The sequence below is a fragment of the Balaenoptera ricei genome, chromosome 8 (assembly GCF_028023285.1).
Source record: "Balaenoptera ricei isolate mBalRic1 chromosome 8, mBalRic1.hap2, whole genome shotgun sequence".
Classification (NCBI taxonomy): Eukaryota; Metazoa; Chordata; class Mammalia; order Artiodactyla; family Balaenopteridae; genus Balaenoptera; species Balaenoptera ricei.
In genome coordinates, this window is record NC_082646.1 from 59,688,657 (window position 1) to 59,704,928 (window position 16,272).

At 44.1% G+C, this 16,272-nt stretch overlaps 1 protein-coding gene across 1 annotated transcript in view; it reads left to right on the forward strand.

Annotated features, from left to right (window-relative positions):
• Positions 1-765: 765 nt before the first annotated feature.
• Positions 766-16,272, forward strand: part of MAP6 (microtubule associated protein 6) — an 86,096-nt gene continuing 70,589 nt past the window's right edge. The window contains exon 1 of the mRNA XM_059929456.1: positions 766-1,936. Within this exon, the coding sequence (XP_059785439.1) occupies positions 1,032-1,936 (905 nt within the window). The 5' untranslated portion in view covers positions 766-1,031. The remainder of the gene's footprint in view (positions 1,937-16,272) is intronic.

Genomic DNA, 16,272 nt, shown 5'->3' on the forward strand with positions numbered 1-16,272 from the left:
CCTTTTTAAAAAATCTATATTCTGGGACAGACATTTCACTAGGGGTTTCCTCCGTATTTTTAAATTGAATCCCCCCCACCCTTCCCACATGTTTGACCCTATTTCACAGAAGAGGAGCCTGAGGCGCCCAGTTGGGAAGCAACCAGTGTAAGGACAGTAAGTCATAAGGAGCCTGGTACTTGAACCTACCTAGGCCCCAGATCCTGTTGTTGCCTAGGAACTGAAGAGGGAGGAGCTGCCAGATCAGAGGGAGGAGAAAAAAGAGAGAGGGCGAGTTCCCAGCAGCGCGCGCTGACGACAGCAGGTGATTTTTTTTCTGCATCGCGCTTTCTCTCAGCATCTTTCCTGGATTCCCCCCACCACCACCACCACCCCTCTGCTGACCGGCAGAAAAGGGTGGGGCCGCTTCCCCGCAGCAGAGACAGCAGCGGCGGCAGCGGCGGCGGCGGCTGCAGCATCATTGGGAGCAGCGGTGGCGGCAGCAATGCTCGGTCTCCTCGAGACGTGATATCCTCTGAGCCCTGCTAGGTGGCCGGCTGCGACTGGACGCCGGCGGGAAGGAGAAGATAGAGCTTTGTCCGCGGCCCCTGCGGCCACACTGCCCGGCCGTCCCTCTGCGCCATGGCTTAAGCCTGCAACCACCTTGCCTCGCGTTGCCTTGTTGGCAGGGGTCTGAGCGCCGCAGCAGCCGCAGGGAGGGGCGCGTCCCAGACGCCCTCGCCCGGGGACCCGGGACGCGGTGTCTCACGCTGCGGTGCCCACAGCAGACCGCGCTCTGGAGACCTGGGCGGCGGCTCCCGGAGGCGTTTACAGCCGGGCATCGAGGGACTTTACGGACTTTCTCAGTGATAGCTCTGCCCACCCAACCTTCCCGGGTGCTCTCTGAGGTAGGAGGGCGCGGTAGCTCAGGCCACCAAGGAAAACACGGTGAGAACCAGATTGGCCGGACGAGGGCCAGGGGACTGAGGAAGATTAGGGACTTGCTTTAGAATAGAGCAAGAAGAGGGAGGACTAGCTCTGCGGCGAGCACCATGGCGTGGCCGTGCATCACGCGCGCCTGCTGCATCGCCCGCTTCTGGAACCAGCTGGACAAGGCAGACATCGCCGTGCCGCTGGTTTTCACCAAGTACTCGGAGGCTACCGAGCACCCGGGCGCCCAGCCGCCGCCCCAGCAGCCGGCGCAGCCTGCGCAGCCGGCGCCCGCGCCCCCCTCGGCGCGCGCGGTCGCCATAGAAACGCAGCCGGCCCAAGGCGAAGGGGATGCGGTTGCCCGGGCAACAGGGCCGGCGCCGGGGCCTAGCGGCGAACGCGAGGCTGGGGCCACCTCTGGCCGGAGCGGCCCGGGCCCGGGCTCGGGCTCTGGCTCCGGCTCCACCTCCAGCGCGGGCCCCGCGGACTCGGTGATGCGGCAGGACTACCGCGCGTGGAAGGTGCAGCGGCCGGAGCCGAGCTGCCGGCCGCGCAGCGAGTACCAGCCTTCGGACGCGCCCTTTGAGCGCGAGACCCAGTACCAGAAGGACTTCCGCGCCTGGCCGCTGCCGCGACGCGGGGACCACCCGTGGATTCCCAAGCCAGTGCATATCCCCACGTCCTCCCAGGCGGCGGCGCCTGTGCTCGGGGCGCCCCAGCGCCGGCCGCAGAGCCAGGAGCGCTGGCCGGTGCAGGCCGCCGCCGAGGCCCAGGAGCAGGAGGCGGCCCCTGGAGGAGCAGGTGGCCTTGCGGCTGGAAGGGCGACCAGTGAGGAAGACCGCGACACACGCAAGAAGCCTGGGCCCGCCTGGATGTTGCGTCGCGCCGAGGGCCAGGGGCACGAGCAGACGCTGCTGCCCGCAGCCCAGGCCACGGCTCCCGAAGGGGGCAAGGGGCGTGCGGCGGCCGACGCCCTCAACAGGCAAATCCGCGAGGAGGTGGCGAGCGCGGTGAGCAGCTCTTACAGGTGAGACGCGGCCCGCAGCTCAGGCCACGGGGCTGGTCATCCTTACCCTCTCCCACAGATTCTCTGCATCGCAGGCCTCCCTGTCAGCCTCCCCCTCCAGCCCAGAACACACCCCCTCCCCCTCCCCAGCCCTGGCCGACTGCTCTTTGGCTCTTTCTTTGGTGAAAGCTGTTAGTATTATCCATCCCATCTTGCCAAAGTCTTTCACTTAACCACTTCAGCCATCTTTTCCCCATCTCTGCCCCACCCCGAGTCCTTGCCTGCCCAACAGAGACCTTTGCAGTTTCTTCACTGGCTGTGCTTCCATTCTGCCCCACCCAACTCACCCGCTGCATTAGCCCGGATGCTGCCCCTTGCTGGCTCAGCTGCCGCCCAGGGGCCTCGGTGCCTTGCTGCAGGGCCAATCCTCCCCAAAGAAGAGTGACCTCTCCCCCTTCCTTTCCTCCCTAGCCCGGTTCACTGGGCCCTTCATTCTTACCCCCTCTATCTCAATCCCTGGGAGACGACCAAGCACCACACCCTTTTCTAGATTCCCTGCCGGTCCCTTATAGAGCACCTTCCTCCTTCAGCCACTTAGGCTGAAGGCAGATTCCTTACACCTCTAGCTGTGACTCGCTGGGCAAGTTTCTTAACATTGCTTGGCCTAGGGTTCTTATCTGCAAGACGTGATGATAATAGATTCTTCTCTTAGATTGTTTGCTCATGTATTGATTTAATATTAAATACTCAGCATATTTTTGAGCACCTACTATATGCTAAGCACTGTGCTAGACATTTTGAAGATTAAATGAGATGATTCAGGAGGAGAATTATGCCTGGCACATGGTAGGTAATTAGTACATCTTGGTTCCATTCCAGCCTTCTGCATGATGCCTCATTATTTTGATTTCCACTTCCCAGACACTTCCAGCCTTCTCCCCTATTGATGCACCTCCTTTCCTTTCATGTTTGCCAAATGTGGTTCTCATTCTGTTACCACCAAGAACCCCCTCTTCAGCACATTTAAATTCCCTTTAAATGAATGCCTTCAAACAAGAGCATATTTATTCATTCATTCATTCTCTCTCTCCTTCTCTCTCTCTTTTTCTAGAATTCTCCCTCTGCTGCAGCCTCAGTCCTTCCAGTCTGCTTTCTCACCCTTCATTCATTTAATATGTATTTCTGAATGCTTAGCTTTCAGTCCTGCCCTTATGTTTCAAATGGAAACAATTAGCTAACAGATCACTGTTGACTCTGAATATGTGGCATTGGGTTTGGGGTCTCTGGGGAAGCGGATGTACACGATGAGTAATTGAGCTAGAGGTGTTCAAACTGTGGCTTATGGGGTCCTTCATCAATGCCACAGCCAGTTGCCTCCTTCCTGCAGGAGGGTGTGGACAGGAGGACTGCAGAGTTAGTGTCTTTTGCCGTGACCTTATATGTAGCCTCATCAGACTGATGTCCTTCTCCATTAAATATGACAAACACTCCCTCTTATGCTGAGGAAGAATAGCATTGATAGACATCCTCTCTTGTTAAGACAGAATCTGCCCCCCACTCAGGTATTACCTCTGGAAAGCATTTCCCAATGAAAAGGGGCAGTTAATCAATTGGCCCCTATTCCTTCTTCCCGAATTCCACCTCCCACCTGGCATTTGTCTCTTGGTGTCTTGTTATCATGACCACACTGGTCCCCCAGGAATACACCACTTCCTTTTAAAGCTCTGGGTCAGGCAAGGACATGGATCCTTTCCTTGGTTCTAGCTATGAGAAGGTGGAATTTTCACAAAATCTTTATGCTGTTCCCAAGGAGGATCAAAAAGAAAAGAAAGGAAACAAATAAGCAAGGGGAATAAAAAAACAAAGCCAAGATACAATTTTATGACTCTGTCATGGCTTTGTTGTTTACAAGGCCCTACCTTTGTTCCCTAAGAACCCTAAGGTTGGCCTAACATCACAGATTTCTGGACTGGCCTCTTCATCATCCTACTCCCAGTCTACCACCCTACGGCAGGTGGAACCTTACCACCTACCAGACAGAATCTACCTCTCCTCACCTCAATATAGTCAATGCCAATCAAGAGAGATCCAGATTCTCAAATCTCATTTGATGATCCTACTCAGTTTATGTTTCCAGGCTGGTAGGACTTGCTTTGTTCATAAATGATGGTTCAGACAGTCAGGGCGTAAACCACCCTTCAGACACAACTCACTCCAAATATTTTGGGTTGTACCTTTGTTCTGTGTAGCCTCTTTCCTCCCAAACAACACCTTAACTGTGCAGTAAGCATGTCATGCTTTACAGTTAGAAATACACACATCCTGCAAGTGATTTGATTGAATAGGGGCAGGCTATGCTCTTGCAGCTGGTAAGAATGATTATTTTTCATAGCTATCAGAATTTCACCAACCTGTCAAGAAAAATCTCTGTGTACCTCAAAAAGCATTTTTTTCTAATTTGAGTCTTCTGTAAAATTTAATTATGCATATGACTTTGGGATCAGCAGTTCCATTTTGCTGTATCATCAGAAGGGTTTTGAAGCATTAAGAGAATAAGTATTGCTAAGAAACATCAATTTCTTTAATGGACAATTTAAGTACTTGACAAATTTGATGTGAAATTTAACATTATTTTTTCTTCCAGAAGAAAAATTAACTAATAATAGGGAAATGCACTTTGGATGAAAGTAGATATGAAGAAATAAGATAATCAATTAATTAAGTATACTATAAAGAAAAAAATGCCTGGAAATTATAGGCTTATCTGGAACATTGATTTTTCCCCCCCTATTCTCTCACATCCTTTTCCTTGCTAGGATTCTAAATATCTCCTGAATTTAAGTATGTTCCATGTCTTCTGTAGATGAGCCTTACATCACCTTAGAAGCCAAGCTGGGCTACATTTCACTGATAATTTGATTGGCAAATCCTTTTCTTCTGCCACTCTACATAAATCATGGTGGTTTACACCATGGTGACTGGTTCATCCCATGGGCTTTACAAATGACATCTGTCACGTAACATCAGTGTGTGCAGTTTGCTTAAATAGAGAAAGGATATACAATCCATCAGCTTGATATATTGGTACATAATGTAAAATATATATTCAGCATCCAGAGTCATATACATGCTATTTGGTTTTCTCCTGCAATGTACAATCAGTAGATAACATCAAATGTCCTTTGACACTATGGTTTTGAGAAACCTTCCCTGTTCAACAGTTCATTTAATTCATAACCTATCCACACTAGCCTGAGACTTTTTGCATTCAAGTGGTATCTGAGGTATCTTTAGAATTATTCTCAATCATGAAGTTGATTTTCAATACATTCATATTACATAAATGATATTATAAAATTGAGAAACATGTCTTCGTTATTTTTAATGTTAAGGATGGATTTTATTGCACAGCTATTTGTGACTTTAGACCTAGCATTCTCAGGAAATAGATGAGTCATAGGAGGGGATTAAAATTCCTCTCTCAGCCAACCCCATTGCCCCAGCCATCGGTTAAGAGTGATAGATGGGGTAGCAGGTGCTCCCCATAGAAATGCTAATGAGCAACTTTTCCTGGAAGAAATCAGCTGGGGCACCAGGAGGTAGAATTAATAAACCAGAGGCAAAATAGTACTTGAAAAATGAGAGCGGTAACAAGGAAATCAGAAAGAAAAAGAGCCTTTCCTATCTACCCTGCAGTCTTCCATAAAGGTTAGAGAAAGGCCCATCTGACTTGGCTTATGCTATACAGAACTGCCCTGTGCCTACAGGGCAACTGCCCGTTTCCCTAGGATCTTCCTGACTAAATCCCAGCAATACTTCAAGGCCAATCTCAGATACTAGTCTTCAACAACGCCTTCCAGGTCCTGCCACGCAGGACTAATTTTTCTCTTATTCCCTTTTCGTATTCTGTACACTTCTCATTGTCTGCTTGATTGTAAGATACTTTTGTCTCTATCTGCCTCCCCTACCAGATAGGAACACTTGAAGGGAAAGGCTGTATTTTGTTCATCTCTATCTCTCACAGTGTAACATTGTGCCTAACTATCATATAGGTTTGTTGAATCCAGTGAAATTTTTAAAGTTAGATGAAAAATTTATTCGCCTACATATTGATTCATTTCATTCAGTTTCATTTAGCTGAATTAATTTTGGAAAATGACCACCAAGCCCCTGCAATGTATCAGACAGGATACTGGAGATACCAAAAAGTGATAACCCTATGTAAAGAAATTGTGTTTTCCTTAATCAAAATAAAGGGGTATTCCTACTTGGTTAGCACTAGAAGTGAATGTTCAAATGGGGAAGGGCAGCAAACCTTACAGACCTGACTCTAGGTGCACCTTCACCCAGGGCAGTGGTCCCCAACCTTGGCTGTATAATGGAATCACTGGAGAACTTTAAAAATGCTGTTACATAGCTGCCTTGCCCAGAGATTCTGATTTAATTGGTCTGGGGTATAGCCTGCGCATGTGAATCTTTTCAAACTGCCCCAGATAATTCTCATGTGCAATTCAGGTTATGACCTCTTCCCTTAAGACAGAGGTTCTCAAAATTTAGTACACAAAAAAATCATCTGGAGAGCTTTCTAAAATGCAGATTCCCGGGCCTCATCCTCAGACATGCTGATTCAGTACTTTTAAAATGGAGCCTAAGAATCTATATTTTAAGAAGCACTCTAGGTAATTTTTATGCAGGTGAACTTCAGACTTACTGGCGAAAACACCACTTGGGAAGGTTTGCTATCTTTAAGGTATTGAGTTTTCCCATATACAAACGTGGTATTGCTTGCCATTTATTTGTCTTTTTGTCCTTCACTTACATTTTGTAATTTTCTCCACAAAAGTCACACACACACACACACACACACACACACACACACAATAGTTTTTAAGTTTTATTTTTCTATATTTAAGCCTCTAATAATATAATTGGATTTAGCTTTATGTATGGAATGAGACAGGGATCTGATTTTCCTTTTTCCCATATGGAAAGTCATTTATCCCAATAACCTTTTTAACAGTTCAACTTTTCCCCATTAATATCCCCACTGATATCTCTTCTATCACATAAGGGTTGCGTATGCTTGAATATATTTCTGAGATCTCTGTTGTATTCCATTAATCTGAGCTAATGCCATACTATCATCTTTTTTTTCTGAGCTATTTAAAATTAGTTTTCCTATTTTCAAGCATATATCTTATTACATTTTCTAATTTGTTATTGCTCATATGTATTAATTTTTATATGTTTTTATTGTATTCAACAACTTTACCACACTCTCTAATTTTGTTTGTAGATTCTCTTGGACTGTCTGTGGAGATAATGTATACTTTTAGCAAATACCAGTTTATTGTCTTCATTCTGATATTCATATATTTTTGTGTGTATGTATATTGCTACACTGGTGAGGATATCTATATAGTTTTTTTTTAATGCTTTTTCTTTCTTTCTTTCTTTCTTTCTTTTTGGCTGCATTGGGTCTTCGTTGCTGCATGGGCTTTCTCTAGTTGCTGAGAGCGGGGGCTACTCTTCATTGGGGTGCGTGGGTTTCTCATTGTGGTGGCTTCTCTTGTTACAGAGCACGGGCTCTAGTTCAGTAGTTGTGGCATGCGGGCTCAGCAGTTGTGGCTCGCGGGCTCTAGAGCACAGGCTCACTACCTGTTTGTAGTGTTGATTTGCATTTCCTGCACGGCTTTTGTTGCTCCGCGGCATGTGGGATCTTCCCGGACCAGGGCTCGAACCCGTGTCCCCTGCATTGGCAGGCAGATTCTTAACCACTGCACCACCAGGGAATTCCCTCCATATAGTTTTGATAATAGGCTTTTGTCTTGAGACATGGGAATGCTTCTTAAGTTTCATCATTAAGTATGAGGATTGCTCTGTGTCATTATAATATAGTGTCATATCAGGTTAAGAAACTTGTCTTTATACTAGTTTACTAGGGGTTTCTAAAAATGTGGATTGGTATTGAATTTTTTTTTGAATCTTTGAATTCCATTTTATTTTTTTTTTATACAGCAGGTTCTTATTAGTTGGTATTGAATTTTATTAAATGATTTTTTTGGCATCAACTGAGAAAGTCTTATGGTTTTTATTTTTAATCTGCTAATAGATTTTTCTGATACTGAACCATCTTTCCATTCCTGGGATAAATCTTACTTAAATAAAAATATAGTTTGTGATGCTGAATTCTTTTGCTACTTTTTATTTGAAATGTTTGCATATATATTCATAAGTGAAATTAGTCTAAAATCTTTTCCTTTTTTATATCAGTCTGGTACAGTATTGGAATCATGATTATGTCTATAAAGTTAGATAGTTAGATTTTTCTCCTTTTCAGTTATTTGGAACAATTCTTATAACAAGTACTCCTCCTCAAATATCTGATAAGAGTCTCCTGTAAAGCTCTCTGTACCTGGTGTCTTTTTCATGAATAGACTATTTTTTTACTACCAGTTTGATGTCTTTAATAGTTATTCATTTATTCAGCTTTTGTATTTCTTCTTGAGCCAATTTTAGTAATTTATATTTTTCTAGGAAATGTTATAATTTTTTTTATTTTTTAAATTTATTGACATAAGAGTCACCATAGCACTATCTTGTGGATTTTAAAATCATCTCTACTTATCTGCAGTTACATCCCCTTTCATACTTAATATTAATTGGTGCCTTCTCTCTTTTTTTTCATAATTGTCTTATTGAGGTTTGCTTAGTCTTTTCAAAGAATCAAATTTTGGTTTTGTTGATCATCTCCCTTTTCAGTAAGTTTTGCTCTTATTTTTACTATTCCTTTACCTTTTATGCTCTGAGAGGTAGGCATAGGTCATGTTAGGAACAGTTTTATATCCCTGGCTGAGGAGTTTGGATTTTTTTTTTTTTAAAGAAATGAGTCACTGAAGGAATCTAGGTAGAGGAACTACATGATAGTTTAATATGATTTAAATTTTATTAATGTCCCACTGACCGGTGACCAGGGGAGGTTAGAGAAAGGGTGACCTTTCAATAACGAGCCTATTGGAATAATCCAGGGACAATGATAAAGCCTGAACTGAGGCTGTGGGACTGGAGATTTATAACATAGTACATACAGTTACTGAAAAACAGATCTTAATGACCAATTGAGATGCAAGGAAGAGGGTAAATCCAGGATAACTTTTTTCTGGCTTGGGTAACTGGTAGTGGTCCTAGTCATTGGAACAGAGGGGTGGGATAGGGAGGGTGGGAGGGAGGCTCAAGAGGGAGGGGATATGGGGATATATGTATACATATAGCCGATTCACTTTGTTGTACAGCAGAAACTAACACAACGTTGTAAAGCAATTATACTCCAATAAAGATATTTTTTAAAAAAAGGAACAGACTTTTATTTAGAATTCTATGATGAATGTAGAGGAGAAAAAAGTCAGGAGTGGAAGTTGAGCTTATTTTTAGTATCTAGAATTTGAGTTGTCTATGAGATATCTGACAAGAAGTTTCAAGGGGCAGCTGAATAAATGGATCTGAAGTGTAGAGAGAGATCGGGCTGTGATTTGAAACATCCTGTGGATATTATTAAAGCCATGGGAGGAGGTGAAATCATCCCTAGAGAGGAAGTAGAGAAAATTAGCCATCAGAGAATGGAGCCCTGAGGGATACATGTATTTGGGGTACTGACAGCAGAAGGGATAACCATGAAAAAGACAAAAGAGTGATCAGAAGGGAGGGAAGAAAAGCAGGAGAGAGACTAATCATGGAAACCACATTGGGCACCTAACTCAGCAAAGCCTTATGCTGCCCTGGAAATTTTTACTGAGGAATTACTGTGTGCAAAGCATTTTTCTAGATCATTGGTTGACCTTGCGCAGTTAGATATAATGTTACTGAAACTAACCCACAAAGAGGAGAGGAGATAAGATACGCACAATTAATGCTTGGTTGTTGTCCTAGAAAAAAATGGCATCTAATGCATCTATGAACTTTCAAAAAAAGTCAAGCCAGTGATAGTTCTAAATCTATAATCACAAAGAATCACTGTGTCCAGGATATAAAACTAAAATAATCCAGCAATGTCCACTAGGATTAAAGAGCCATCTCTGTAATCAATGCAGCTTTGGCTTTTCAAATTAGGTCAGTTGTAGACATCTAAACAGGTGAGCTTCTAATTCTCCACCAAATGAAGAAAACTGCAAATGGATTGCGACCAGCAAACTAAAAATTCTCTCGATGTTCACTAAAGATGCTAGTTTTCACCATTAGAAACAATAGTAGTAGTTAATCAAGTGCCTCCTATGTGCCTGGCAGGCTGCTAGAAACTTTAGACGCATTTTAGCCTCTAATCTTTATAGTAGCTCTGCAGAAGTGGTACTGTTACTTCCCTGTTAGAGCTGAGGACCCACAAGGCCTCTTGTCTGTCTTTAGGTTTTAAAACTGTTGAAGGCACAGACTCTGTCTAACACTAATCTTTCTCTCCACAGGGCACTTCCTCCACGTCATATTAACATGTATTGTCTCAAACCATTTTCAATCCACTGAATATTGATTAGTGTCTGCTCTATATCTGGCTAATTCCTAGGAAGACAAAGTAGTCCTTGCTCTTGGAAGACTTATGTTTATTAGGCAGAGACAGGTGAGCTGAAAAGTTATAGGTGCCCTAACAAAAAGTCTATGCAGGGTTTGGTGGGGCACAGAGGAGAGAGAGGTTAAGTCTACTTGATTTGAGGGTTATCAGGGAAAGGGTTCAGTAGAGAAGGGACTACTAGGCTGAATCTTCAAAGATGAATGGGCATTAAATGGGGAAGGGATCAGTCTGAGTAAAAGTACAGAAGAGAAATTGTCAGCAGTTCTGAGCAGGTAGAACTTAGAGGTCTCATTGGATGAGGATAGAATGGTGAGAGGTGTACCAGGTAGGTAGGCTGGGCCAGCTCCTTTATCTTATGAGCAAATGAAGAAGGAGGATTAGGTTTTGGATTTTAGCAAAGGTGACTTTGGCAGCAGTGGGAAGGATGGATTGGAGGGGATTAGACTGCGGGCAGGGAATCCAGAAAGGAAGCTGTGGTCTAGGTGAGAGATGATGAAGACCTCCAGCCAGGAAAGGATGTAAACAAGCACTGATGGTACAGAATAACATAAGGCTAATTGAAAGTCTGCAGAAAGGGAGAGGGAAGAGGCTAGGATGTTTCCTTTGGATGCTTTGGATGTGTGGGGAAACAATCATTCACTGAGCTAGATAGCATAGTTTTGGATAAGTTGAATTTGAGGTGTCTTTAGAAAGACTACATGGAGGTGTTCAATAGAAAATGAAAATAGAAACCCACACTGCTGGTAAAGGGTGTAAATTGCTACAATCACCTTATAAAACTCTACAGCATTATCTATTCAAGTTAAACATATGTTTACTCTATGACCCAGCAATTGCACTCTTGAGTATATACCTAGCAAAAATGAGTGCAGAAGCCTTGTACAAGAATGTTTAGCAGCTTTATTAATAATAGCTAAAAAGTAAAATCAACCCAAATGTCCATCCACAATAGGAAAAATACACTGTGGTATATTCATACAGTGGACCAGCACCTGGTAGGGTGTGGTGGAAAGAATCATGGTCCCCTTCCCCCACCCCAGAATGTCCACATCCTAATTCCTGGAACCTGTGACTATGTTATGTTACAAAGCAAAAGGGACTTTGCAGATGTCATTAAGTTAAGGCTCTTGAGGTGGGATGAGTATCCTGGATTATCCAGATGGGCCCATTGTAATCACAGGGACCCTTATAAGTGAAAGAGGCAGTGTCACAGTGATGCAGTGTGATAAAGACTTGGCCAGCCATTGTTGGCTTTGAAGACAGAAGTGGGACATGCACCAAGGAATGCACCAGCTTCTCAGAAGCTGGAAAAGGCAAGGAAATGGATTCTTCCTAGAGCCTTCAGAAGGAACACTTTGCTTCTGCTGACACCATAATTCTAGCCAGTGAGACCCATTTCTGACTCTTAACTACAGAACTATAAGGGAATACATTCATGTGGGTTTTTTTTTTTTAATATATTTATTTATTTATTTATTTATTTTTATTTATGGCTGTGTTGGGTCTTCGTTTCTGTGCGAGGGCTTTCTCTATTTGCGGCAAGTGGGGGCCACTCTTCATCGCCATGCACGGGCCTCTCATTATCGCGGCCTCTCTTGTTGCGGAGCACAGGCTCCAGACGCGCAGGCTCAGTAATTGTGGCTCACGGGCCTAGTTGCTCCGCGGCATGTGGGATCTTCCCAGACCAGGGCTCGAACCCGTGTCCCCTGCATTGGCAGGCAGACTCTCAACCACTGCGCCACCAGGGAAGCCCCATTCATGTGGTTTTAAGCCAGCCAGTTTGTGGTAATTTGTTAGAGCAGCTATAGCAAACGAATGCACAGGGTTTCTCAATCTCGGCACTACTGACATTTTGGACCAGATAATTCTTTGTTGTGCGGAGCTGTCTTGTGTACTGTAGGATGTTTGGCATCATCCCTGGCCTCTTTCCACGCCTTGCCGGTAGCGTTCCCCACATTATCCCCCTCCAAGTTGTGACAATCAAAAATCTTTCCAGACATTGCCAAAAGCCCTCTGGGTGTGCCAAAATTGCCACTGGTTGAGATCCACGGTTACATAGCAGAAAAAGAAAGTTACTGCAATACTCACTAATATGGATAGATCTTACAGACATAATGATGAGTGAATGAAACCAGATATAAGTGTACTTACTGAATGATTCCATTTATATGAAATTTCAAAAACAGGCAAAGGTAAGTGATGGTGATGGATGTCAGAATAGTGATAATCTCTGGGGGTGGGGTGGGTAATTGACCAAGATGTTGGAAATGTTCTATATCTTGATCTGGATGGTGGTCATGTGGGTCTATACATATGAACCATTAAGATTTATGGGCTTTATTCTGTTTGTTATAACTCAACAAAAAGTAAGAAACAAATTACAAACTAAGTAAACGGAGATATAAGTTTGATGCTCAGGAGAAAAGGCAGAACGGAAAAGAAATATCTGGATATTGAGCTGTCAGTGAGGATCTAACCCGTAGCGGTCAGGGAGGGTGGGAAGAAAGAGAGTGAGAAGAAAAACATGCTGCGGCCAGAGCCCAGCCTCCCCGACATATCAGGGATGAGCAGAAGAAGAGTCAGGCAAGGAAGGAGCACGTGTGTCTGTGCTGTTCCCATCCGAGAGCGAGAGCATAGGCCCACCATCGTCCCACAAAAGCTACCCACACATGTATAACCTAATAGTAGTCTTCTCCGTCCTCCCTATCCCGGCATAGTCTATTGTCAGTGTGTGTTCCTTTTCAAATTGAACGAAGAGGCTTTGCAGGAACAAGCCTGATGGAACCTCTTTCGGTAGGAAAATAGGACCCAAGCCCCAAACCACAAAAGCCACCGTAAGTGCCTCCACTGTGCTGTTGCTTGTGGTCACTGTCTACTTTGTGCAATGACTTCAAAAAGCTGGCCCACATTGTGGCATATCCTAGAGTGCCTTTTTGCAATCTTCTTGGCCCCTAAGAATCGTTCTCTATTAAACCGTAATAATGGGTGAAAGATAGACAATGGCAGAAAGCAAAAGAGCAGAATGTTAGAACAGAGACGTAATTGAGTTTCAACCTCATTTACTGAGTGCACAATGCCAATTGCTTTAAAGTATTTTTTTATTTAGACTTTATCATGACCTTTTAAGGTAAACGTCTCTCTCTTTAAAGATGAAGAATAGAGTCAGGGAGGTCTGGGGACTGAGGTCACACAACCAGTCAGTGACTGGGCTGGCTCAGGAGCCTGGTTCTCCTCATTCCGGCCTCCAGCTGTGTCTTACTCGTGGGCTCAGGCAGACCCCTGCCATGTCCCCGCAGTTCAACATGCCATTCCTGGGAGGGCTGCTACCTGCCCCCCAACTCCCACTCTCCTAAGCCCACGCCATCCTCCTTCACCACCTGGTTCTGCAGGGGGAGAGGGATGGATGGTTTCACTATTCCTTGTCCTGAACTCTCCATGGATCCCCTTCCCTTCCAGGGCAAGGCCTTGGCAGCTCAGCCTGCGGTCAAGGCTTTCCAGGATCTGACCTATCTGGTGCATCCAGCATTTTTGCCCACTGCTCCCTTCACAACACCTGATGCTTTTTCCTGCAGATTCTCAGTTCTGGTTGTACCTTAAAATCTCAGGGTCCCCAGTGGGTGATCTAGCCAAATCACAGGCTGAGCTGAGCCTTGACAAGCTCCACACGTAACCATTGCTGGATTTTGCTCACAATTTCCCCTCCTGCCCGCCTTCCATCTTCCTTCTAAATCCTTCCTATCCTTCAGGGCTTTTAGTCCATTGTGAAAGAGGCTTATACTATAAAAGCAGGGAATTAGGTTGGATTTATTTGATCATAATATCATAATAATAATGTAGTGGGCTTAATATCATTTTTATTTCAAGTTCAATGCATCATCTTAAGAGCATGCAACGGCTGGGGCTATGGGCTATGAGGATCCAAGGTGCAGAGCACACGCTCCCCCATACAGTAGCTTGCCGTCTGGTGGGGGAGGTAACATGGATGCAAGTATCATAAGTACCAGGCAGGGCCTGGTGAGGTTTAATCAGGGCCAGAGTTCTCAAGGGCCACAGCAAGGGCTGGTTAATTCTGTTGCAAGATTCATGGAAGAGATGGTTGTATGAGTCCTGGGCGGTGTCCTGGTGTCCAGTAAAGGATTTGGTAACCACTAAAACTGGGTTTGAATCATCTCTCTCTAACTAAAAATCTGTGTGACCTTAGAAAGCCTTTATATTTCTCATCAATAAAAGGAGATAATTACAGTAGTGAATTCACAGAGTCATGATGGAGGTGGAGGGAGATAATGCTTTTATGAGTGCATGCCCATCAGTAAGTGCTGCCCACTTCTGTTATCACTGAGAGAACAGAACAGAGTGGGTTACCAATAAAAGTCTTTCACTGATTCATTCACTTAACATCTGCCACATCTTGTATCAGGCACTATGCTAGAACCTGGGGATTTAGAAATGAATTACATAGTACCTGTCCTAAAAGAGTTCTTGGTCTAGTGTGAGAAACATATTAAGAAAAGTATAGTAATGGTAGCAAGTACAATAATAGAAATATGCACAAGGTATTGAGGGGATATAGAGGAAAGGGGGGGTCTGATTCATTCTGAATCAAGGACCACTTCCTGAGGAGGTGTTGACCTGTGCAGTGTGTCAAAAGCGTGGAGTTAGTTCCACTGGGAAGACAAAGATTAGGAACTATATATTCCTTCCTAGAGGTCTTTACCAATGAGATAAGAATGAAGAAGGCCTTTTAAGAATACAATACTTAATAGTAATTCCAGCCCCTCCCAGATATCTAGCTTTATTTGGAGCTTTGCGTTCAAATCCTGCTTACCATTTATTAACTGTATGTCTTTGGTCAAGTTGCTTAACCTCTCTTCTCTGATTTTGTTTCCTGGTTGACAATGACACCTACCTTGCAAGGTTGTTGAAAGACTTAACATTTCATTAAGTCTGTGACTCTCTTACCTGTCATACTTACCACTGCACCCCGAGCACCAAGCTTAGTGCATGGTCTTTAGGAGATGCTTAATAGATTTTAATTGAACAAATGAATGAATGATGTATGTGCAGTACTTAGCATAATGCTTAGCCCATAGTGAGTGCTCAGTAAACAACAACTATCCTCATCATCCATCTCCCCAGTGGGTTCAAGTACCACTTGGCTAATATGAAGAGGTAATTTTGCCCTTCTGTGTGCACACATTCTGTATTTCTGGGAACAGAACCATGAACTGCTCAGATAAAAGATTTTCTGTGAGTGTTTTTAGTCTGACTTGAAGGATCAGGGAAGACCTCAGAGAGGAGGGTATCATCTGAGCTGAACTTTGAAGGATCAGCCGATTACAGTAGACAAAACGATCAGTGGGCAGGGAGGTGACACACTGCAGGCAGAAGGGATAGCTGAAGCATGTGGAGCTAGATGTGCATTTGGAGACCACAGCTATTCAGATATGACAAATGTTCCCAGTGTGAGGAATGATACAGCAGGAGGCAAGTCTGAAAAGGTCTAGACCAGTGATCGGAAAATTTTCTGTAAAGGGATAGATAGTAAATATCTTAGGCTTTGCTGGCCCTTATATAACCAGAAAGAACAAATTTCCAAAAAAGTTTTATTGATGAAATTCAAAATATAATAATAATAATAGAATATAATCTTTGGCAATATGGGTCTACTAATGAGAAGAATGGATTTTTTAGGGGAATAACATTTGCTGAAATCGGGTTCAAAATTAGTGATCTTTTTCATCATATTGATTGCAAACATTTATCTACAAAAACCATTCTTAGCTCCTGGCTGAACAAAAGC